The 25,000-nt window shown below is 63.2% G+C and overlaps 1 protein-coding gene across 10 annotated transcripts in view; it reads left to right on the top strand.

Annotated features, from left to right (window-relative positions):
• Positions 1-25,000, top strand: part of SLC8A1 (solute carrier family 8 member A1) — a 158,553-nt gene that overhangs the window by 124,192 nt on the left and 9,361 nt on the right. For 3 of the 10 annotated variants that reach the window (XM_055120348.1, XM_055120347.1, XM_055120346.1), the window contains exons 3-9: positions 8,998-9,104; positions 12,105-12,125; positions 12,555-12,572; positions 12,689-12,703; positions 15,477-15,545; positions 16,253-16,383; positions 19,048-19,147. In XM_055120348.1, coding sequence (XP_054976323.1) covers positions 8,998-9,104; positions 12,105-12,125; positions 12,555-12,572; positions 12,689-12,703; positions 15,477-15,545; positions 16,253-16,383; positions 19,048-19,147 — 461 coding nt within the window. The remainder of the gene's footprint in view (positions 1-8,997; positions 9,105-12,104; positions 12,126-12,554; positions 12,573-12,688; positions 12,704-15,476; positions 15,546-16,252; positions 16,384-19,047; positions 19,148-25,000) is intronic. The other 7 variants (XM_055120350.1, XM_055120349.1, XM_055120352.1 and 4 more) reach the window with 7 other exon arrangements.

Genomic DNA, 25,000 nt, shown 5'->3' with positions numbered 1-25,000 from the left:
TCAGCGCCCAGGGCAGACCCGGCCTCCGCCCACGTCTCACCGAGTACAGGCAGGAAGAGACCCCGGCACGGCCTCCCCCCCTCGCACCTGCCCTCCTTCCCTCTCTGCTCCGCCCCCCTGCCCTGCGCGTGCTCCCCGCTGTCCTCCCGCTGCGGGAAGGCCCGTCCCTGGGGTCAGTGGTGCAGGCGCCTGCCTGTCGCCCCTTGGGGCTCAGTCCACCTTCCTCCTCTGTCCCTGCCGACGTCGCTGCTGTCGGGGCAGTCGGCACGTCACCCTGTGGCTCTGAGAGGGCCCGGCTGCGGGCAGTGGCCCCGGAGTCCCAGCCACAGCCCAGGCTGCCCCCACACAGGTCACCTTGGTCACACGGGCCGCCCGCCCTGCCCCGGAGGCCGCGCTCTGCACCTTGGGACTTGCGGGTGGTGTTTTCCAGAGCCACGGAGGGCCCGGGGGCACAGCACACTCAGGACGAGGTGGACAGAGCCAGCGACCCTGTGTGACAAGGCATGTGGGGCGGGGCACAGAGCCCCCAGGCCTGGTGCCACAGCCCCCTGCTCCTGAGCACGGCCGGCTCGTCCCGAAGTGGGTGCCGGAGCCCCAGAGCTGTGACTGTGGGTCCCCTTGGCTCTCCCTCGCCGGGGACTACCACGTGGGGGGCTGACTTAGTGACAGACACTTGGTTCAGACTGCCAGAGGGCTGGTGCGTCTGGGAGTCTAGAGAGGCTCCGGGACTCCGGACGTCACACCAGGGCGGTGAGCCTCAGGCCGAGAAACAGCTTACGGGGGCCTGGGCTAAGTGACATCTGCACCGCCTGGAAATTTCTCATCTCTACCAACTGGCCAGAGTGGTCCCGGGCCCAGGGCTGCCGTGGAAACGCCCCTCGAGTCTTCTGTGCCATCCCTCTCTGGGCACCAGCTCTGAATGTTCAAGTGCGCCAGCTCCACGTTCACGGGGTAAAATGACAGCATCAGCGCCCAGCTGGGCAGCAGCCTGGCCCCTGCGTGCTGGGAGGCGCGGGCCCTGCCGTCAGCTGGACTCACGGCTCTGATTTCTGAGCCAGTCCCACGCAAAGGGGGTCTGTGGGCACGTGCCCGTGAGGGCATTGATCACCGGTCACTGACCACTCAAAGGGGGTCTGTGGGCACGTGCCCGTGAGGGCATTGATCACCGGTCACTGACCACTCAGAGGGGGTCTGTGGGCACGTGCCCGTGAGGGCGGGCATTGATCACCCGTCACTGCGCTTTGTTCAGCTCTCTGGGGAAACGTCAGTCAGTCCCGAGCCTGCTCCATGCCAAAGGAGGAGACAAAGTGAGATGAAAATTCCCCGAGCAGCCCACGGAAACGCAGCCAGGCAGTCAGAGGTTTTCTCCCTCTTGTTTGATCTATCTCAGCCCTGGGGCTTTTCTCCTTTCACGTCTGAAGGAAGTGAGATCTGGAGCTCGAGGAAGTAATTTGGCTGAGGTGGGGCAGCAAACAGTTTCCTGTATTTACATATTTATGTAAAGTATTGACCTGTGCGTCACCGTCAGAGTCTGCGAATGCCAGTCTCGCAGGCCCGGTCTCGCTGTCAGGGTCTGGGAACTCGGGCAGGCACGGCCGGGAGAGAGCCACTGAGGAGAATGTCTGTGTGGAGTTACACGCGCGTCAGAGGTGAGAAGGTGATGGGGACTTGCTTTCGGAACTCTCACCGCGTATCCCTTGTCGTGCCTAATAAAACAAAGTCAGAAACCGAAAGCCTCCTCGAGCCCCCTCGGAAGCCCGCGGTTAATCCCGAGTCGCTCGAAGCCTTCCTACAGGGCCTTGTCTGCATTCTGCAAACCCACCGGCGTCTACACCGCCTGACTCGGCGAAACTGCTCCTTACAAGCAAGGGGCAGAGAGGGGTGAGGAGGTGAGCGAGACACGTGTTCCGCTCGGAGGCAATCAGCTGTTCTCTGCTGAACTCGGGCTTGGGGCGTGCAAGGAGCACACGGGACGAAGCCCAGGCTGACGGGGCGGGTGGTGGCTGGGGGGTCGCAGGGAGCGTGCCCCTCTGATGCTCTGCTCGAGTCTTGGTCCGCACGCCTGCAGGGCTGGGGTGCGAGACGCTCCCGTGAGTGAGGCTTGAGGCATCCGCGGGGCCGGTGGGCAGGAGCCAGCAGCAAAGGAAGAAACGCTGTTTGGACGGCGAACGCGGACGCCGCGCTGAGGCCGGCACGGGCGGCTGGACTCCGGGGTGATCCAGCAGTCGGAGTCATTTGTCGCAGTGGGAAGGGAAGCCTTGGGGCCAGGGAGCTGTCTCGGGAAGTGCTCGGGGACGGTCCCTGAAATCTCCCGCCCAGCCAGCCGGAGGCTGAGCTTACCAAGGGAAGAGCTCCTGCCTTAAAACTGGACAGAGGAGCTGCCCACGGGCAGAGCTCAGACAGAGCTTACATAAGGACCAGGAAGGAAGAGGATTCTTCTAGAGAGTTCTAGAAGCTTCCGTGAAAGGCCCCAAGGCGGTCAAGAGGAGTTTGGGCCGGGAAATTCAACTTGTATAGTTAGCGCCAAGTACCTTCTCCCTTTGAAAGCCCCAAACCTTCATTTTTTAACTGTTTTACCTCCCCAGTCAAAGAGAGAGCAGTTTAGTTGGGGTGGTGGAGGTAAGAGGCAGCCGACCTATCCGGGAAGGAAGTGAGTTCCTCATCTATTCCGACACTTCATGGAGAGTCTCTGCCGTTAGAAAGGAGATCTTAGACTTTTTTTCTTGTCATGAGAAATGTTTGAACAGTAGCATCAAAAAATCATGACACCAGATTTAATTTGCACACGCACACATATATGCATCCAAATTATGCATGTGGGTGTGTCGAAGGCCTAGAGCGGCCATTTTTAACTGCTGCGTGTAATTGCTGGTGGTGGGCTTAGGGTCGTTTTTACGTCCTTTTCCTTATTGAGCATTTGTCAAACCCTCAGCCCTGAGCAAACATCACTTTACTGAGCAGCAAAATGCACTTTGAGAAAATAACAGTCCAGTTACAGGAAAGCGGCTGACACGGGCTTAATGGCAACTCATGAAAAAGCCCAGAATTACCAAGTTCCTAATACAAATTTTTGTCTGATAATTGGTGAGATTTCCTGGAAATAAAGCCCAAAAGTCTCCTCGGAGTCGAGGTTTGTCTGGGCGGTCTAATACAAATTTTTGTCTGATAATTGGTCAGATTTCCTGGAAATAAAGCCCAAAAGTCTGCTCAGAGTCGAGGTTTGTCTGGGCTGTCAGGGAAAGCCAAGTGGCACTTAGGAAGTTGAACTTGAAGGCCCTGCAGGGCGGGAGAAATCTGGCCGCCCAGAATCCCGCCACAGCCCGGCTCTCCCTGTACGGGTGGGGAAACTGAGGCACCAGTGGCTCGGTCCCGTCAGTTCCACTGAGCAGGCCCCACAAGCCCAGATCCGGACTGGATGTGCCGCCCCCCAGGTGCAAGTACAAATGGTGGTGACGGCCTGGGAGCCCCAGGGGTCGCTGAAGGTGGACGTTGGCACAACCTCTGAGGGATCTTCCTGCAGGTCCTTCCAGGGCGGGAGCTCGGCCTTCAGAGAGGAGGGAGAGCCTGGAGACGCGGGGCACACAGTAGGACTCTTGCTTGGCCTGCAGCTGCCCGGGGCTCAGTCCCTGGAACCCCGTGATTCCCCGAGCGTGACCAGGAAGGATCCGTGAGCACAGAGCCACGAGCACCACTGGGTGTGGCCCCAAAGCAGAGAAACGACATTATAAAGGAAGAGGCGGGAACCCCGGAGGCCCGTGAAGTTCTCCCAGGTGTCCTCCGGACCCGGGCAGTGCCGGGTCAGTCTCAGTGACTGTGACTCCTGGAGGATTAACCCCCCGCACGGCTCCATCGGCTCCTGGAGACTCTGACACACAGTGCTCGGGCCGGCCCATATTTCGCCTAAGGAAGCCCCTGAGAGGCCGCGCGGCAGCCGCCTTCCTCTGAACACGCAAACCCAGAGTCCGAACACGCGTGCCGAGACGGGTTTGCCCGAAGCCTCGAAGCTTAGTCGTCGGCCGAGGAGCTGTGAGGCTCGGACAGACACGGGAACCTAGAAAAATCGATTCGCTCACGATTGACTTGTCTCAGGGTGTCCGGCAATGCCTGGCTCGGCATCCTTGGGGAGATCCTGGGCGTAAGCGTGAGGCGAGCACTTGCTCTGTGCCTGAGTCTCTCGGGGAGGACAGACGGGAAGGGAAGAGAAGCTAAAGGGAAGCAAAGTGCCGCCAAGCCGGACCGCGGGGCTCCCGCTGTGAGATGCACCCGGCACTTTCGAGAGCCAAGTCAGCCCAATCGTCCCACTGTTTCCTGGGGAAGCAACTTCAGAGCATCTTGACCGAGGGGGACGGGCCAGAGGTGCCAGGACCTTAGGGGATCAGTGGCCTCCCAGGAACGTGGGATGCTGGAGAGGAGGAATCTCTGCCAGGGGCTCCCGGCAATTTCTTGGAAATCAGCTTCACTTATTTCCACGTTCTTAGACGGGGCAGGGGCCAAGGAGCCCCGTGGCAGCTCCTAAACTGGCACAAAGGCGCGTGTGTTTGGCATGACAAAGGGGCCGCCGGTGCACGGGGCACCCTGGACGTTACCTGGACTCCGAGGAATCCCTTCCGGAGAGCCTGGTGGCCCTGTGCAGGCTGGACTCTCGGACCCGGTCAACTCCGGGCTAAGGAAGCATCGTCGATGCCACCAGCCTCCCGTCTGGGTCCCGCCACAGGGGTGCCCGATGTCTGCATGGCGAGACCACCCGGAATGTGCCCGAGGCCAGGGGGATGCTCCGGGGGTGGTAACCTCACCCTGCATCCCCAGAATCACACACTTCCCTGGGGACGCTGGGGCGCCCCTGGGAGCAGGGGGTGCAGCTCTGGGGGTCCCAGCACCAAGACTTCAGACCCCCAAAGCAGGAGCTAGGGCGGCCACTCTCTCCAGATGGAGACATCACGTCCAAGGTTCATGACCAGCACGGTGCCGGCCAGAGACGGGAGCTGGCAGGCCCAGGCCCTCCTCTGGCGCCTGGACCCCAGCGTGCTGGCTGCCGGGGTGCGCTCTGGGGTCCGGGGACAGGTCGAGGCCCGGGGGGAGCAGAGGCGGAGCGTGGCGCTGGCATCCGGCCGCTCAGAGCTGCTGCAGAATCAGAAGGAACGGCCTGTACTTTTCCATGCGATGGACGGAATCTCTCTCGACCAAATGTGCTTTTTTAAGAAGTGAAATCAAAATGTGTTTCCAGAAAGGTGTTGGCCACCTTGAGAAATATTTTAAAGTTTTCTGAAGACTCCCAACTGCTTTGCTCATTTCCAGAAAATAGAATTTTCTAAAAAAGAGGGAAAAGCGGTTTGATTTTACAAAGATATATATTTAAAAATAAAATCCAGGGCCTGAGAGAAGGATGGAGCCAGTGCAGCAAGGAGCGGGTGTTTGTCTTGCACGCAGCTGCCCGGCGCCCTCCCCGGCTCTGGGGGGACCCTGAGTCCTGCCCGGCAAGAGCCCCGAGCACAGAGCAGAGTGTGGCCACAGAGCCAAAAGGAAGATCGAGTGAGACACTTGGAAAGTATGCGCCACCCTGTGCTCCTTGCTCCCCTCTGAGTGACAGAGCTTACGCTGGGGACCACGGAGTCCGTGCGGCCGGCTGGCCCCAAGCGGCTGGCCTGCTGTTCGGGGCTGTGCCCGCCTGCCTGCTTCTCCCCGTGAAGAGAGCAAACCCAGAAGTAGGCCCAAGGGAGCTCGTTCCAAAGAGGGGTATCCCGTGGCCGTGGCGCCGTCCGTGGGCAGACCGCAGGGCCCGTGGCACCGTCCGTGGGCAGACCGCAGGGCCCGTGGCACCGTCCGTGGGCAGACTGCAGGGCCCGTGGCACCGTCCGTGGGCAGGCCGCAGGGCCCGTGGCACCGTCCGTGGGCAGACCGCAGGGCTCGTGGCACCGTCCGTGGGCAGGCCGCAGGGGCCGTGGCACCATCCGTGGGCAGGCCGCAGGGGCCGTGGCACCGTCCGTGGGCAGGCCGCAGGGGCCGTGGCACCATCCGTGGGCAGGCCGCAGGGGCCGTGGCACCGTCCGTGGGCAGGCCGCAGGGGCCGTGGCACCGTCCGTGGGCAGGCCGCAGGGCCCGTGGCACCGTCCGTGGGCAGGCCGCAGGGCCCGTGGCACCATCCGTGGGCAGGCCGCAGGGGCCGTGGCACCGTCCGTGGGCAGGCCGCAGGGGCCGTGGCACCATCCGTGGGCAGGCCGCAGGCCCGTGGCACCATCCGTGGGCAGGCCGCAGGGGCCGTGGCACCATCCGTGGGCAGGCCGCAGGGCCCGTGGCACCGTCCATGGGCAGGCCGCAGGGGCCGTGGCACCATCCGTGGGCAGGCCGCAGGGCCCGTGGCACCATCGTGGGCAGGCCGCAGGGCCTGAGAGGCAGCCCAGGACCTGCAAGGGCGCTCCCCCTGTCGAAGGCTGCCGGCGTGCGCAGGAGAGGGGCAGGTCGCGCCGACCCTCACTGGCATGGCCACAGTCTCCGCTGATGCGACTCCCCTGCACCACCCCATGCTGGGTGCTGGGAGAATGGCAGTTCTCGGTGCCAGGGTTTGGGCACAAGAGGCCCAAAGGACGTCTTCCCCGGGTGCGGGTGGGAAGGAACTCCAGAATCTTTCAGCTAGACGGTGCGAGGCTTGAAGCCCAAAGTCTTTCCAGAATCAATTTTGAAACGTTTGTAATGAAGATCAGGGAGAGCCTGGAGCCAGCACAGCGGGAGGGCCCGCGCCTCGCGGGGCGCTGACCCAGGCTCAGTCCCGGGCACCGCATGTGCTCCCTGAGCACTGAGCCGGGAGTGAGCCCCGAGCACTGCTGGGTATGGCCCCGAGACCAAAATAATAATAGTGGATGAACGGAGAAGAAATGTTTGAACGTGGGTGAGCACTTTTCCTTGTGCTCTGGGCCCGGGGCAGGGGGGAGAGTTTTGGGGGAGCCCAGGGGGAGCCCGACAGGCCCCTCGTCCTCGTGCAGATGGACGGCAGCATCCTCTGAGCGCCAGTGCTCCCAGGACTAGCTTGACTCTGCCGAGGCAAACCCAGGGCCAGGGCCTGACTCACGTGGGAGCCATCACAGCAACTGTGGCTCGGTGTGTTGTGGGGGCTGGTGACGCCCTGCGCCTCTCGGGGTCAGCACTGAGACCACAAGGCCATGGGGGTCCCCCCCCCCGTCTGCCTGCTGTGGGCCCGCGAGGTGGGGGCAGCGCAGGGGCGCGTGCCAAGGGCTCCCACGTCTCTGGCGTCTCCGTCTCACGCACTCGGAGGAGGGTGGAGAGGAGAGGGACGTCTCCTGGGGAGCTGACAGGGGCCTGCCCCGTCGTGTCCAGCACAGGGACCCCCATGTTGGCCTTTGGGTCCCGCACTCAGGTTCAGGGAATGGAGCCTGGTCTGTGGGGCAACACCCCCCTCCGTCCCCCTTAGCAGCAGCTAATGTCCTGGGGTTCCCCTTAGCAGCAGCTAATGTCCTGGGGTGGACGGGGGCAGCCGCAGGAGGAACCGAGCAGAGAGGGAGGTTGGCTGGATCTAGCCCACGGCACCAGATTTGTGTCGGAAATGGGAAGGATCATTGCTTTTCTGCAAAGACATCGCCACCCTTTGCACAGCTTCTGTGGAAGGAACACGTGCTGCGACCTCGCGTGTGTCTCGGACCCGTGTCTCTGGGGCCAACATGCATGACGGCCAGCAGCACACTGGTCTGTTGCCCGACGCCTCTCTCTGTGGGATGCCGCTTGGACATGTATGATTTTTTTGCACACTGGGGACGGGCTTCTTTGGCTAAGCGAACAGGTGGACTCAGAAAAGGCCTTAGATGCGAGACGGGGAGTGGTCCCCGCACCCGCGGGCTGAACTGTGTCTCTCCGTGGGCTGCGGCTCTGCCCAGTGGCAGTTGCTGCCACCCTTTGGGCTGCCCCTGTCCTCAGCCTCGGGCTTGGGCTTGGGCTGAGAGGGACAAGGCCGGGCCTCTGCTCCTCGCCAGGGAGGCCTCCGAGGGTGACCCTCCCGCCGGCCGGGTCTCCCGTGAGGAGAGAGGGACGTGGCCAGCCTCGGGGCTGCTGGCCCGGGACAGGGGCGGCCTCTGCTGGCTGCCTCTGCCCGTGGTCGTGCAGGCCGGGGTGAGGGGAGGGAAAGGTACTGGGGGCCGTTTCCCTCCAAGAACCGGGAGATTCCGCCGAAACGCAGCCGTGTGCGCCCCGGTGAGCCCGTGTGTGTGTCAGTGTAAGCGCATCATTTCGGAAACTCGAGTCAGAACCGCTCTTACCTGAGGGGGAGACAGACATAGGCGTACCACACAGCTCCGGACAGCGTTAGGGCTCCGAGGAGGCCGTCGCACACGAAGGGACTAGGGCCTTGGACGAGAAGGTCACATTAGGGTTATTTTCAGAACTGCCGGGGCCTCTGGGGAGTTGGGATCTGCATAATATTTGCATAATATTTGCATCTGCCCCACCTGCCTGTCACTCACAGCCCCCCTGCCCTGGGGTGGGAGAGGCTCGGAGGAGTCTCAAGATGCAGCCTTGGCAGTGGTGGGTGACAGTCCCCGAGCCCCCCACCTCAGGCAGCCGCTTCCATCCTTAGAAACAGGCCGAGCCCACCCAGCTCCCCCGTGAGCCTGGGACAGCGGGGCCGGCAGAGGGACCCGTGTGCCTGCTCTCCTGGGTCACCTTCGTGAGGTGGCACTCGGGAGCAGAAGGCAGTGCCACGGGAGGGCCCTCTCTGCTGCAGGGGCACAGCAGGCAGGGCGGGAGCACTGGCTGGCGACTCTCTCTGCTGCTTCCGCTGACAGCCCCGCCCCCGGCTGGGACACCCTCTGGGGCCAGGATTCCGTGCGGCCCGGCCTCGCACCCATCTTCCGGAGTGACACGCGGGGCCGCTGCCTCCCCCTCCCCGCCGGCTCGCCGCTGCCTCCCCCTCCCCGCCGGCTAACCGCTGCTCTGCTCCCTCTCCTCGCTTTGCTCTGGCCCTTGTCCGTCAATCTCTGTTCTTCTCTATTGCAGCAAAACAATCTCAGTCAAGGTAATTGATGATGAGGAGTATGAGAAAAACAAGACCTTCTTCCTTGAGATCGGAGAGCCCCGCCTGGTGGAGATGAGTGAGAAGAAAGGTGGGGAGCTGTTCGGGCCGCAGCCCCCAGCTTCTGCCGGCCTGTGCTCCCGGATGCCTGTTCATTGGGAACGTGACTCACCGCACACATCCCTCCCGCCACGTCACGGGGCCTGGAGCTCGCGGGGCCACGGGGACCCGGCCGGGACTCCGCGGGGACCCGGCCGGCCGGTGGCTGGGGGGGCAGCGTCCGTTTCCGGGCGAGTGGGTGCCGCCGCCCGTTCTGCCCGGAGGAAGCCAGCTCTCTGGCTCCGCGTCCAAATTCGGGGTTCTCCTGCCCGCCGGTGGCGCGGGAGGCATTGGGGAGGGGCGCGGCGAAGCGGCCCCCGAGCTCCAGGCGACCGTCTCTTGGCGAGGAGCCCATGTGCTGCCGTCTCCTCCGTAACCTCCCAGTAACCCGGCCTGGCCGCCCAGCATGAGCGTGTGACGCCAACCGTCTGTTCTGCGTCTGTCTTGTGTCCCCGCAGGAAGATCATTACCGTTAGGATATTTGACCGCGAGGAGTACGAGAAAGAGTGCAGTTTCTCCCTTGTGCTGGAGGAGCCCCAGTGGATAAGGAGCGGCCTGAAAGGTGTGAGAGTCACCAGAGCCACCCAGTGAGAAACTGTGCTCTTCTCGTGGTCTACACTCACTAACGCTCTCCTCTCCTCGCTGCCCTCGAAGCTTCCGCGCTGTCCCTGTCCCTCCCGAGTGCTCCAGAGCACTGGGCAACGCCCTCGGCACAGCCAGGCGGAGCACAGGTCTCCGGGGGCCTCCCTAGCTCAGAAGCCAGGCTCTGACAGAGGGTGTCGGGCCCTCCCTCGGACCTCGCGCTGACAGCGGAGTCCGGCGTCGCCCCTCAGGGGCGGCAGGAGACCCCTGGCTACTTAGGAGCAGTGGGCAGGTCTAGTGGCCGTCAAGGGGCACGTCAGGAGAGCTCAGCAAGGGGCTTCTCCAGGGAGCCCCGTTCCACAGCAAGTAAGAACAGAGACCCCTAGAGAACGACGTCCTCGATACTCTAGCGAGGGTGACCATCAAAGGGACCACCGAGAGAGATAGTACAGCAGCTGGGGTGCTTGCTTTGCGTGCAGCCGACCCGGGTTCGATCCCGGCATCCCGTATCATCGGGAGCCTTGTCAGGCTAGTTCCTGACTGCAGAGCCAAGGAGAACCCAAGTATCCCCTGGTGTGGCCCCCAAACAATAACGAAAAGACCCCCCCCACCGTGGGCCTGAGAGCTAGGACAGGGCAAGGCACTTACCTGGCCTGCGGCTACCTTCAGTCCATCCCCCGGCCCTGCCCGTGTCCCCAAGCACAGGACCAGAACCAAGCCCTGAGCATTGCTGGGGGTGACACGGGAGAAAATTACAAAGTCAAAGGCGCCCTGGACATGAGGCCCCAGCCCATTCGGTCTCGTAACCCAGGAGCGGTTCAGTCGTTCAGCCTCATTCTCCTTTCTCCTACATGTGTCCATAGCACAGGGACACGTTTCTGACACACGTGTTAAAAAGACATGCCCAGCAGTGCCTGCCCACAATGCCGGGTTTGTCTGAGCTCTTCTGGGCTCTGATCTCAGACCCCCAGGAGGGGCCGGCGCTCACTTAGGGCACGGGACTTTAATGTCCACTTGGCAGGGAGTTCTCTCCTCTGGGCCGCTCGGGGCCTCTGCCACGGTCCTGTTTGTGCCGTCACGTGGGTCTCGAGCAGCGCGTCCCTTAGCTCTGCTCACTGCAGACACGCGATGATGAGGGCCGTTCAGAGATGAACACAAACACAGGGACGGAACCCAGCCCTGGTGGCTTCTCCTGGGGACCCCGCCTCAGGAGGGAGGGGCTGCCTGCCCACTCGGGAGGTCACAGAGGTAGCAGGAGACACGGGGGCGACAAGGAAAGGAAGCCGGAGCCCTCTGAGTGGCCCTGCTTACTGCACCCCCTCAACGGTGGGGGCAGAGAAAGACCCCTTGGGAGAACGTGCGGCTCATAAAGCCCCACGAACAGCCGGGGAAAGTGCTTCCTTGGGGACAGGTTCCTGCAAGGAGCTGTCCTCGGCTCGCAGCGAGCACTGTTCGGTAATTGCCTTCGTGAAGTCTGTAAAACTCCCTCTGCAGCCCCCTGGTAGCACTATCTGATTTCATGCCTTGAAATCAAGTTCTCGATTTCAGATTCTTGTCACAGAAAAGAAAATGACAGACTGACTTCAGAGGTACCTCTCGGGGCAGCCCCATTTGAGATAAAGCCAGTCTAAAAATACCCCCGTGACATTCCCAGCAAAGGTTCTCCGGCTATTTATTTGACACATTAACCTGTAAGAGCTACCGGTAGGGCCCGGAGCACGGTAGAGAAAGGCAGGTTTTGCGGGGGCCGGCGTCCCCCAGCTTAGTTCAGGAAAACACACGCCCCTGTAGGCATCCCCGGTCAGTTTCCGTGAAATTAATCTCCTGGAGGAGTCCAGCTGGCCGTCATGTGCAGCCGAGAGGGGCAACACACTCAGTACTGGTTCCCCGAGCACAGATTGAGATGGACGGGAGATTCCGATTCCTCGACACCCCCAATACCAGGCCAACAGGACCCGCAGAGCCCCCTCGAGGGCGTCCTACGTAGGATTTCCTGGAGGAACTGTCCTGCTCTTCATGGGCAGGAGCGAGAAGCCAGAGTTGCCGACTTAGGGCTCCTGCCGTTTGGACCGAGCAGCCTTAGGCCCTGAGCGACCTCAGTCCCTGCGGTCGGCTGGGCTTCCAGAGGCTTCCGCCCCGGTGACGGCCAGGGAGCAGTGTGCGGGCCCAGAGCAGGGTTCTGTAGGAGAGCACGGGAAGAGCACTGAAGTCCGCGAGGGTGTGTAGCTGTGCACTCCGAGGCCGCCCGCGTGTCTCTGGGCGTGCCCGGGAACGCGCCCGGAGCTCCATCCGCCTGGCGTGCCTCCCGTGCTTCGGGGCCTGCCGAGCTCTTTCTGCTGGTATTCCTCCTACTCTCATTACTCATCTTGTCTCTTATTCTGTGTTTGTCTTCTGTCTGTTTCCTTCACAGCCCTGTTGTTGAGTGAGCTTGGTAAGCATTTCATTTCTTGCATTTCCTCTCCATTGCCCAGGTTACTGCCCCATTTCTCTCAGACGAGGCAGAAACTCTCAGACCTGCCTTGGTTCCTACCAATTTGCTAGCCGGGTGGCTGTGAGGCCAGTGGCCTCGCTTTGGCTAAGGTCACGGAGCTCCTGTTCCGTTGCGGTTGAGCATGACCTTTCGAAGGCCACTGATTTCTTAAGTATGCACGAGGATTACATTTGTGCACTGAATCCTGTGATCCTAAAAGAACAGCTAGTATTGAGTCGTGCGTGGCTGTTCTCCTATTTTCCATACTTGTAAATAGACTCTGGGAGTCCTGCCACCCGGGTTGGCTGTGGGGAGTCTGATGTCACTGCGTTTGGCATTTCGAGTGAAGGGGAAATCGATGGTAACATTTCTTTTCTCTCTCTCTTCTAGGTGGCTTCACACTAACAGGTATGAATTTTTTAAGTGTAACGTCATCCGAGTTTATTTTTTACTCTCTGCCTCCCCCCCTTTGTTCGTGACATTTTTAAAAACCTCTTTTCTATTTCATTTTCATTTCAATGAAGGAAAATGCCTGTATGGTAAGACAGTTTGTTTTTCCTGATTCTCATTCCCCCGACCCCAAACACCGTGCAGTGCAACCCCGCCCGGTCACGTGGAGTGTCACCTGCACTGCATGAGCCGTGGCATGGGGCGGGCTCCGCTGACCCTCACGGGGCTTGTCACAGTGGCCCTGCGTGCGTTTTCCATGTGTTTCCCTTGTCAGTTTTTGCACTTTGGCACTTGTCCATAGATTAATGTTCACGTACTCCCGATTGTGGGCGGGGCACCTTCCGGATGTTCCAGAAAGTGCCAGAGTAAGCCAGACACTGCTGGGCTCCTGGGAACAGGAGTTGACCCCTGGGAGTGTTGGCCGGCCCCGCTCAGGATGCACCAGGAGCGGATAATGCCCAGCGGAGAGCCGGCCGGCCCGTGCTTCTCCCCCGGCCCTGGGACCGGGCTCCTCGGGAGGGCAGCGAACGCCTCACCGCCCCCCCCCACCGCCCACTACCTTGCGAACAGCCCAGCCTCTGCGGCGAACAGCACAACCCGAAAGCCGTGTTCGTGCGCCCAGAGCAGAGCAGACGGTTCCCTCCGGCGCCCTCTCTGGACCAGGCGCTGTCCTGCGGTTGCCCGCGCTGACCGGAGAGGGAGTCCTTTGCCAAGCCGTGGGAGAGGCGTGGCCTCGGCCGCAGGGAGGAAGCCACAGGCCAAGGGCCGCTTCTGAAAGTGGACCACGGAACCCAGTTCGGGAGGGGGCACTCTGGAAGTGCCCTGAGGGGCGGGGGCTCCCGGAAACCAGTGTTGTCTACGCTCCGGAGCCCCGGGGACTTTCTGAAGAGGGGCAGGACCTGTGGAGAGCCCGGGACTGCCAGGGCCTCCTCGAGGGCTCCTCCGGCCCTGCCTGCCAAGTGCCGGCCAGCACCCGCTCGTCCGCGCTCCTCTGCTGGGCAGCTGGCCCCGGACAGGGGCCCACCACCAGGTGCCCACCACCGGTGTTCACACTTGGACCTTCCCGGCGTCAAGCACTGTCCCCACCCGTTGGCGTCGTCGGGCAAAGCCATCTTGGTCACCTTGGGCATCGGCCCTCTGCCCTCCGAGGTGGCAGTCTCGAAGCCAGCCATTGTAGCTCTGGGGTCGCGAGGGTCAGCAGCGCTGGACCCACCACCTCGCGTGGGCCGGCTTCCTGCCCCTCTGCCACGGATGGCGTCAGGTTGCGTGTGGAGGGACTTCCTTCACTCGGAATAGCTTTCACTTGAAATAGCTTTTACTTAGCTTCTAGGTAGCTTCTCAGCTCTCTTTTCTCAGAGATAATTCACAGCAAGTTCTAGAACACTTGGCCAGCTATAGCCTCCGTGTCCTGCTGGAACACGTCTCGCCGCCAAGACGAAAGACTTGCTTCCTGCCTGGGTTTCCAACACTTCATGTGCTCCGTTACGTTCTTCCTGGCGGCTGACGCTTACATCTGAGTGTTTGGAAATGAGAGCAGTTAGAACGAGAGAACGTTCCAGAACTCTCTGGAAATGTCTGCATTGGCCTGCTCCTCTGATCATCACGGTGCTCCTTCTCCAACCCCAAGATGTCGGGTTTCACTGCCACCTTGCCTGTGAGGAAAGTTCTAAGACTTTGGTATTACAGCTGTGGCCCCAGAGAGCTTTCTGGAAGCCAGGGGAAGCCTGAAATTCCAGGTTTTGAGCTGCTGGGGAAGGAGAGAATCCCTCCATCTCATGGTTCAGAGCGATAGTGGAGTGGGGAGGGAGGGGGCTGGTGTCGCATGTGGTCCACTCGAGTTCAATCCCCGGCACCCCTCCGGTCCCCTGAACACCTCCAGGAGTGATTCCTGAGTGCAGAGCCAGCCGCAAGCCCTGAGCACAGTTGGGCGTGGTCCAAAAACTAAAAGGAGTTTTAAAAATAGTTCCCCAAGCCTTGGACATGTCACACAGTCGTTTGCACCGGAGTGGAGCCCCTGTGACATTTGCATGTCACACAGTCACACAGTGGAGCCCCTGGGCTTGAAGGAGGATGTTTGAGGAATTCAAAAGGCTTTTCGCAGGCGTGCCTCCCGGACGAGCACAGCCCTGGGGTGCTTGGGGGAGGCGTGATTCCCCCCCAGAGCCCAGACCCGCCTCACGGGAAGGGTACTCCGGGCCTGACGCCAGACCCTGCAGACTGAGGGGTCTCCTGGGCGCACCGAGGCCTGAAGCACCTCACCCGACTCCAGAGAGTGGCCTGGCGGTCCCAGCAGACAGGGCACTCAGGAGGCGCTGACCGGGCCCCCGGCCCCGGGACGGGGCTTTGCTCTCGCCCAGCGGCCAGGGAAGGACCATTCCTCACTGACACCCAGGAACCAACCTCACTGACGGCGAAACACACGTCACGCCCAGATGTTCTGTCCTTGGTCCCGCGCCCCACTGGAGTTGGGGTTGGAGCAACACCACGGCCCTGCCTGACCGCCAGGCTCGGAGAAGTGGCTGCGCGAGGCCGCCCTGCCGGCCGCCACATGGGACGCCACATGGGACACCAGGCTGGACACCAGGCTGGGCGCTGTGTTGGCTGCACGGCGGATGCCAGGCTGGCCATCACATTGGGGCCCATCTGCACACGGCCCCCCTAGGCTCCCCAGGCCTCGCCCTGCCAGCGCCCGTGGCCGGGAACCCGCCCCCTTCCCGGGACGGTCTCAGGGCTGGCACGGCGGCACGGCCAACGGCCCCTCTCCCGGCACCCGCACCCCTGCCCCAACTAACTGCCTGGTGTGCTCCCCACTCACCCCGCCCGGCACGCAGCCCCTCACCCCTCTGCCCTGTCCTCTCCCAGGCCAGCCCGTCCTCCGGAAAGTCCAGGCGCGCGAGTTTCCCGGGCCCTCCACCGTAGTCTCCATCACAGGTACTGACTGGACCCAGGGCCGCCCAGCGCCCGCCCCTCCCGCCCTGGCCGTGGGCAGCATCTAGAACATTCCGCGGGGGCTTCCCAGACAGGCGTGAGGCACGTGGGCCACATCCGCACAGCCGCCTCCTGAGGGGCACTGGCGCCCCCGAGACGTCACCCCCACACGGAGCCTCGGCTGCGCAGGGAGGACGAGGCCAGGCCAGGGCAGGAGGCAGTCCGCAGCGTGGAGACTGTGCCCGCTGCGGTGTCCGGAGGAGGCTGCCCGCCCCGCCCCGCCCCGCCCCGCGCTCTCCTCGCTCACCCTCTCCGTCCCGCCCCAGCCCCTGGCTAGGGAGGAGCCCGGGTCTGTCTGTGCCTTAGAGGCCCAGCAGGGAAGGAGGACGGCAGTTCCCAGGGACTCTGGGCTCGGTGCTCGCCAGCCCTCCCGGGTCCTGTGCCCTCTGTGGCTGCCGGGGCCCATCCGAGCTTAGGGCGGCCCCTCCGGCCTCGTCCCTGTGTGCCCTCGGCGCCTCCTTCTGTGCACGGGCCCAGCTGGGTCCCGGCCCCACAGTGGCCGCTCAGGGAGGCGGCACGGACGCGGCTTCCCGGGGGCCCGTGTGGCCCTGCCCACCAGGGTGCACCCCCGGCCCCGCTCCGGGCACTCGCCCCCCCCCCGGGCAGCTGGGTCCCCGCGACGCCCACTCACGCGGCGGCTTCCCCCGCAGACGAGTACGACGACAGGCAGCCGCTGACCAGCAAGGAGGAGGAGGAGCGGCGCATCGCGGAGCTGGGCCGGCCCGTGCTGGGGGAGCACACGCGGCTGGAGGTCATCATCGAGGAGTCCTACGAGTTCAAGGTGCGCCTGTGTGCCCGCCGGCACAGGAGGGGCCGCAGGGCACCCGGAGGGGACGGCAGGAGACCCTGGAGGGGACACAGGGCACCCCAGAGGGGACAGCAGGAGACCCCGGAGGGGACACAGGGCACCCCAGAGGGGACAGCAGGAGACCCCGGAGGGGACACAGGGCACCCCAGAGGGGACAGCAGGAGACCCCGGAGGGGACACAGGGCACCCCAGAGGGGACAGCAGGAGACCCCGGAGGGGACAGCAGGAGACCTGGGAGGGGACGGCAGGAGGCCCCAGAGGGGATGGCAGGAGACCCGGGAGGGGACGGCAGGAGACCCCGGAGGGGACACAGGAGACCCCGGAGGGGACACAGGGCACCCCAGAGGGGACGGCAGGAGACCCCAGAGGGATGGCAGGAGACCCGGGAGGGGATGGCAGGAGACCCCGGAGGGGGCGGCAGGAGACCCCAGAGGGGACACAGGAGACCCCAGAGGGGATGGCAGGAGACCCCTTGTGCTAACAGGGCACCCCCGGCCCCCTCAGCAGGGCCTGATTCGTTTCCCGTTGGTTCGCCAGTTGAGGTCCCAATAGGACACGGGTGGAAGAGAAATTGCTCGGCCAGGAAAGTGGCGTTTCAGAGATAAAAATGCGGCTGAACCCCCCTGGGGCCCGCGTCTCAGCTCAGCTCTGTGATTGACAGGGGGCTGGGCCGGGGTCTCCAGACCCCCTTCCTCAGAGCCCCCACTGAGCCCGGCCCCCTGGCCTCCGCGCCCTCGTCCTGCAGTCGGTGCAGGGAGGGGGTGTCCAGCGGCGGGAGCGTCCAGGGGGACACAGCGTCCCACCAGCGAGCTGGCTGTCTGGCCACGGCCAGTGGCCTGTGTCTGGGGGCCCCGTGACTCGGGTTCTGGGCTGCTCAGCTCCCCGGAGTAGCTGCCTCGGGCGTGTGGCTGTTCCCAGGGCCCGGAAGCTCCCAGCCCCTCCCCATCCTGCTCCGCTGTTTGCGGGCTGGGCGGCACAGCCTCCTGCAGTCTCTGAGCGCCCCCTGCCCTGGCACCAGTGGGGCACAGCCAGGTCCCTTCCCAGCGTGCGGCTGTCACGTGGGCCCAGCACTCGCTGGCCCCCAGCTCCCCCGAGTGACCCCGAGCACAGCCGGGTGTAGCCCCCAGACAGGCAAAAATTAAACTAAAGACGGAGCCCGAGTGTCTTCTCAGAACTGCCCCGCAGTGCGTCAGAGACGGGCTGGGGCGCTGCCCGGTCCCCACCGATCTTGGTTTCCGTGTTGGCCCAGGGCTGGGCTGAGCTTGGGCAACCCCCGCCCCCCCCCCCCCGGCCGGAGCAGGCGCTGGAGACGCTGGTCTGGGTGTCGAGGGGGCAGCAGCGGGAGGGCCGGGCCCGGGTGAGAGCCCCAGGGGTCTCGCTCCCTGCACCCCTCCCTCCTTCACCAAGGGGCCAACCGAGCCCACCAGCCCCGCCCTCCCGGGCTGGTCACACACGCACTGCCCTGCCGGGGCTCAGAGCAGACTGCGTGCTGTCTCTTAGCTGGGGCGGGGCCTCTTCCCGGCTCCGGCACGGGACCCCCGAGAATCTGAGGGAGATTCCCGAGATGGGGAGGATCTGCCCTTTGTCCCGTGACGGGCCCCCAGGAATCTGCTCTCGTTCCCATGATGCTCGGTACCTGCCAAGGCCCGCCCCCAGCTCCTTGGGTAACCGGGAACCCGCTCAGCCGAGAGCGAGAGGCGGAGGGCAGAGACTGGGTGGGGGAGGACGATGCTGTCCCCCTTCTGGGGCAGTGGCCAGACAGCGAGGCTGGGACCCCTCCTCCGCCACGGGCAGCTCTGGACACGGGCTGGAGGAGCAGAGGCCGCGGCCCTCGAGAGCCGGCCACGGCCAGGTGACGCTCCCCAGGGCAGCCACGCCACGGGGCCCAGGAGCCGCCTCTTAAGTGAGGCGCTTGAGTCCTGCGGAGGCGTGTCCATCTGCCCGGCCACCCTGCTGGCCCCCTCGGCCCCCCGGTCCCGGGCAGCGTGTGGAACGCGGGCCCACTTGGGGACACCAGCCCACCAATCGCCCCTTCCTGCCTCTCTGCGGGCAGTGGGCGTTCAAGCAGGCGCTGGCCGTAAGTGGGGCGTGGAGTGGACGGGTCTGCGGCGGTGTCGGGGGCAGCCTGGCGCCCCTGCAGCCCCTGGCCCCTAGTGGACACCAGCCGCTGTCCTGGAGCGCTTGGCCGCTCTGGCCGCAGGACACGCTTGGCTCCCGGGCGGTGCCGGCTGGCGTGGGCGGGGCCAGGGGGGCGGCACTGAGCAGAGCCACGTGCTCAGGGGGTCCGAGGGAGCTCAGAGGTGCAGCCGGCCGGGGCTTGGGGTCCCGCGGGCCTGTAGGGACTCAGCTGAGTGGGCCAAATCCCAGGGTGACGCCCACGGGGACAACAGGCAGCAGCATTCAGTGCCACCGAGTCAGGCCTCTGCCCGTGCAGACGCTGGGGGGCGGGGCAGGGGGTGCAAGGGGCCGGGGGTGCGTCCAGCTGAGAGGCGGGGAGCAAGCGGGGCTTCTCCGGGTGGGGCTGTGCCCCAGGCCCTGAGGCCTCGCTCCACGGGCCGGGCAGGGCGGGGCGTGCTGCTGCCTCGGTGGACCCCCGGGCCCCGAGAGCTGAGGCCTCACCCGCACTCCCGTCCCCAGAGCACTGTGGACAAGCTCATCAAGAAGACCAACCTTGCGCTGGTGGTGGGCACCAACAGCTGGCGGGAGCAGTTCATCGAAGCCATCACCGTGAGTGCCGGTGAGTAGCGGGGTGCGGGCTCGGCCCCGTCCCACTCGGTCCTGCGGAGCCCTAGGCGGCCCCGGGACCATCGGGGGGAGAACTCGGGGTCCCGGGGACTGTCCAGGCACACGGCCTCCACTCTGGGCAGGGCCCGTGGCAGCCGGCACTAGGGCTGGAGGATGGCAGGGCCACGTGGATCTTGGTGGGGGGGGGGGGGGGATCTGAGCATCAGGCTGGCCCTGGAGTGGCCGCTGGTCCCTGGCCCCGGGTGCGAGACGAGGGGAAAGTCACTTCCCAGCCTCGCGTCTCTGAGTCGCTGCCAGTGCCGTGAGCTTCATCTGGGAAATGCCCCCAACCTGCCAGGGGCTGCGAAGTGGTCGCAGGGGACAGGGCTGGCCCTGGTCACCGCCCCATCCGGGTCAGCTCACAGAGGGTCCTCACTGGCCGGCGGACACGCTGGCCCCTGCAGGCCCAGGCCAGGCTGGTGTTTGGACAGTGCGGCAAGGCAGGGGCCCGAGGAGGAGCTCCGGGGGTGGGGTGCTGGGAGGGGCCAGGGGTCACTCGCCTGACGGGGTCACTCGTCAAGGCCGCGTCTCTCTCTGTCTCCGGCCTCTGGGGGGACAGGCCAGTGGGCCGGACAGGGAGCTGCCAGCGGGGGCAGCCTGTGGACCCTCTCCGGGGCAGGAGCAGGCGCCATGGGGGTCAGGCCTAACCAGGTCGTGTCCCCACACAGGCAGGCGGGGTCTGTCCCCGCCACGCTCCTGGGGGCAGCGCCCTCGGCCCCCTGCACCCGGGTCCCAGCACCGGGTCCCTGGGGCCGGGGTTTGCTCCGGGATGGCAGACCCCAGCCAGCCGGGGGCTCCTCCTCACGCTCCCGCCTCCCGCACGCGCTGACCCCAGGGCCCCGCGAGGCCCCAGCAGGACACGAGCGTGTGCCCTGGGTCCTGGGCTCTGCGGGGCGCCCACCCCGACACCCGCCGGCCCCCAGGTGGCAGGTGCTAAGGGCCAGTTTCTGGGCAGCCTCCTGGTGCCCGCGATGGCCGGGCTCTGTGCTCTCCCAGGGCCCAGAGAGGGCGGCGGGCGGCGTGGGCACAGCCCGGGGGCCAGCGCTCATTCGCAGTGGGGCAGGGCTGCTCCCCGTACGCACGGCCGCAGGGACACGCGACAGCCGCCACGGAGACGCCGCGCGAGGCAGGGAAGGCGTGTGCAGGGCGGGTGGGCTGCGGCCGGGGACCCCTCCATGGCAGCAGAGACAGCCAGGAAGTGGAGGCTGGGCCCAGAACTCGGGCACTCGGGCAGGTCACTTGCAGCCCATCCTGCGCAGATGCTGAGACAAGAGGGAGAGAGAGACAGATACAGAGAGACAGAGAGAGATACAGAGACAGAGAGATACGGAGACAGAGAGCTACAGGGACAGAGAGACAGAGAGGAAGAGAGAAAGAGAGAGATACAGAGAGCGACAAAGACTCAGAGATACAGAGACAGAGAGACAGAGAGAGATACAGAGATACAGAGACAGAGAGCTACAGGGACAGAGAGACAGAGAGGAAGAGAGAAAGAGAGAGATACAGAGAGACAGAGAGATACAGAGACAGAGAGAGATACAGAGACAGAGAGAGATACAGAGACAGAGAGCTACAGGGACAGAGAGACAGAGGAAGAGAGAAGAGAGAGATACAGAGAGAGACAAAGACTCAGATACAGAGACAGAGAGACAGAGACAGACCGAGACCTGCCTTTTCCCTTCGTGGCACGGCCTTGCGTGGCTTAGGGCCTCAGGGCCCGTGGTGGAGTGTGGGTCCCCGAGGCCTTGCAGTCGGCCCGTGTGAGGGGACCTGCTCCCGTCCGGCCTGGCCCTGGTCACTGCCCTGCCCAAGCTGTCGGGGAGCCTCCAGAGGGCCCCGGTTACTCTGCACCCGGCAGCCCACTGGATTTCTTTCACAGTCTAAGCGGCTGCTGGGAACAGTTTGAAACCGCCGACAGTTCCAGGCTGAATAAATCGACCTTATTTACAACCTAGAGCCAGAATATCAGAGAAGCAACCCCACGTGTTGTAGGCACTGAATCCCAGGAAGGGCGCTGAGCTGTTCCCCGTTTGTCACTGAGTCACAGCACCCGAGGGTGCCGGCGCCCGGGGCTGCTGACGGACGGGGGAACCAGCGAGGCGCCTCCTGGAAAACGGACCTTGGCTGGATCTGAAGCTCCATGTCTGCGTCACTGGGAATCAGGGTGATTTGCCTTATTAAAAACGCGAAACTGCTTTGCAATGGCTCTATTGAGAGGGATTTTTTCCTCTGCAATTTTCTGTGTGAGATTGAATCAATATATCTTGCCAAACAAAAATCATAATTTTGCAAGTAGGAGTTGCTTCTGTTTCCCTGATTATGTGAAGCAGTTTCACCCGGCGCCTGGCTTCCTGGGACAGCCCGTCCCACTCTCCTCCGGGACGGCTCGCGCCCCCCCCCCCCCAAGGCCTTGATGTTCCTCTGAGCTGGACCCTCTCGGTCCAGCCGGGGTGCCCCGAGTGCCCGGCAGAGAGAGCAGGAGGAGGGCGGTGCGGGGCACCCTGGGCTCCGGCTGTCGGCGCCCTAGGGCTGTGCACCTTCTGCCCAGCTCCAGGAAGTGAGGCGCAGGCCGGAGGGAGGGGGCTCAGCTCCCCTGGGCAATCCGCCCCCCCCTAGTGTGGGGGCTCAGAGGAGGCAGAGGGGCCGTCCAGGGGAACCCCACTCTCACCAGGCCTGGGGAGCCCCTTGAGGACGCTCTGACATGTGCTGACGCGTTGACCCCGTGTCCCTGACAGGCGCAGAGCGGCCAAAGCGCAGGGTTAATCGTGGGTGTATGTGTGCTGCTCAGTACAGAGATCGCACACGTGTGCACAGGCATGGTGGAACAGCGCAAACGAGGGCATATACAGAGACACAGGCTTCGGCACGCAGAGAACAAAAGTGCACACGCACAGAAACACAGACACACAAACACAGGTGTACATGCACAGAAACACAGAGAACACATATGTACATGCAGATACAGAGACACACAGAACACATGTGTACATGCAAAGAAACACAGACACACGAACACAGGTGTATACACACAGAAACACACAGAGAACACAGGTGTACATGCACAGGAACAGAGAACACACATGTGCACACAGATGCACAGACACACGTGTACATGTACAAAAACACAGAGAGCGCAGGTGTACATGCAGATACACAGACACACAGAACACACGTGTACAGGCAGATACACAGACACAGACACCGCAGCGTGGCTCCAGGGGCTGCCAGCCCACCCCAGCCCCAGAGAAAGGCACCTGGTGTCCCTGGCTCGGAGGGGGAGAGTAGGGCTGAGCGAGGGGGCTGCGGAGCACCCCTGCGTCCAGGGTCAGCCAGAGGGCCGTGCAGCCCGCCCCGTGCCACGTGCCGTGTGCTGAGCTGCGTGTCTGCAGGGAAGGGATGCGAGTGGGGACCGTGCACAGTGTCGGGGCCGCTCCGGAGGATGCCGGTGAGATATTCGCACTCGGTTCCTTCCAGTGAGCGCGCCAGCTCAGCTCCGAGGGGCAGGAGCAGCAGAGAGAAGGGTTCCAGCCCCTCCCCCCTCACCCCCCGGGGCCAGCGGACCCTTCCCAAGGAAGCCAGGGTGTCTCCAAGCCTCCGGGACCCCGAGATTCCCTTCCAGCTGCCGTGGGCTCGTGCCTGGCCCCTGAGCCGCTGTCTGTCCTTCCCCGAAGACAGCCGGGTGCATCCCGTGGTCCCGTGGCATCGTTCCTGGGTCAGTAAGGTTCTGCGCCATGCTCGAGACCGCAGCAGCCCGCGCTAGCAGGAGTGGAGAAGCACCAAGGGACAGCCCGCCTGGGCACTCCGCGCTGTCCCTCCACTGCTGGCCCAGGGCGGCTTCGTGCCCCCTGCAGTGGCCTTGGGCTGCAAACTGGAGCCTCTGTGGAGCTGGCGTTCCTTGGCCACGGGCCACGAGGCTCTCAGTGTCCCCAGCTCGCTTTTGAGGCTTCAGGGTCACAGTAGATCTGCCTGTCTTTGGAGCAGGGACGCCCCAAAGCCCCCGTGTCAACCACACCACCCGCCGCTGTATTTGCAGCCGGGACTCTGACGCCGTCCAGTCTCCGAGCTCGTCCACACGGCCCGCGGCTGGCTACGGCGAAAGCCCAAGGTTCACTGGCTGCATTCAGCAGCCGCCCTCCTGCTTCTGCATGATGTACAGGGAGTGAAGCTCCTGACCCCAGCCGGAGCCCTGACCCCCGGCCCCAGCAGGACACCCTGACCCCAGCCAGAGCCCTTCGGAGCGGCTCTCACTGCGTCAGGGGTTAGCCAGCATGGTCGACTGTAAAGCAGAATCTAATCAACGTTCTTTTCTCTTCCCTTCAGTCCGCGTTAGCTCCAGGGCATCTCTAGATTTAAAGCAAAGATGATGCCTTCCTAGAGTATTTAAAATATTTTTTGGTTTTTTTTTCCAGCAAATTAAATTTCAGCATCTTTTTTATCATTGACAAAATATTAGTCCGTGATTCAGTAATTTTTTTGGTTTTGTTTTCTTTGGCCACCAAAACCTTTTGCTTCAGTATTCAAAATTCATTCAGGTCAGGTTTCTGAAGACGTTCTTTATTTCTGTTTTCTCGGACATTTTCTGTCCCAGTTTACCGTAAAGTCTCTTGCATCCTATAAATAGGCGTAGATCTGCTCCAATCCTCTTAGAAGCAGGGAGAGTCTAAAGTGAAGCCATCTTTTTGGAAGCAACAGCAAATCTCTCTCTTTTTCTCACGACGCATTCACTCAAGGATATATATACATTTATACGTGAATCTTTGTCTTCCCAGCCTCATGTAACTGGAAGGCTGTTGACACTTAGTACCGCCATTCCTGACCCAGAGGAAAGTCCATGTAAATAGGTACATACACACATGCAGGCCGTGCCTCAGCGTTCAGACAAAGGAACGCATAGAATTCACACAAGGCTTACAGACACACAGCTGCGAGCACACGTGTACATGAGCTCCCTCTTCCTCTGCGCCGCACCGGAGTATACTGAGCCAGACGTAAGCGCCGTTTGCTCGGGGCCGGAGAGACAGCACAGGGGCAGGGCACTTGCCTGGCACGTGGCCCACCCGGGTTCCATCCCCGGCATCCCACATGGTCCCGAGCACCTCCAGGAGTGATTCCTGAGTGCAGAATCAGGAGTGACCCTAGGGCACCGCCAGAACCCAAACCAAAAGCCGAACAAACTGCTCCCTCGCCGGTGTCCCCTGCTGGGGCTCGTCCCTGGAGAAGAGAGGGGCTGGCGGGCAGGACCACTCAGAGCTCTGGGCGCTGACAGCCCCCCACACTGCATCTGGAAGCTTCCGTGCCTTGCCTCAGGCCTCGGGCCCTCAGGGCCGATCCAGGACAATCCAGGCCGTTGTTCTCTGGCCCCTAGCTTTGTCCTTACAGAGACGTTTGGAACCCGTGTGTGTGGCAGTTTTCTTACCGAGACCAGTGTGTGAGCTGGGAGGCGGCATGAGGGGGACCCGGCTTCAGCTCACAGCCACGGAGCGGGAAGGTGCAGAGGAAGGAAGCACTTACCAGCCCGATCCCAGCCCGGGTCTCATTCCTCCCGAAGTGAGCGCAGGAAGGCCGGGGGCTGGTGGCTGAGTTTTTATTCATCTTAAGCGTGTGATGATGGTCGGAACCTTTGGGAGCAGAGAGAGACTCGAATGATGGCGGCCAGATGAACTCTCCTCCCCCTCACTGGGCCAAGGTGCGAGTGGAATGAGGAGAGAACAGGTCAGAGGGAGCACAGAGGGAGCACCACACACAGTCCCCAGAGCCCCGCCAGGAGCGATCTCTGAGCACAAAGCCGGGACTAAGCCCTGAGCAC

The sequence above is a fragment of the Sorex araneus genome, chromosome X (assembly GCF_027595985.1).
Source record: "Sorex araneus isolate mSorAra2 chromosome X, mSorAra2.pri, whole genome shotgun sequence".
NCBI classification, from domain to species: Eukaryota; Metazoa; Chordata; class Mammalia; order Eulipotyphla; family Soricidae; genus Sorex; species Sorex araneus.
This window is presented reverse-complemented; position numbering and strand designations above follow the sequence as displayed.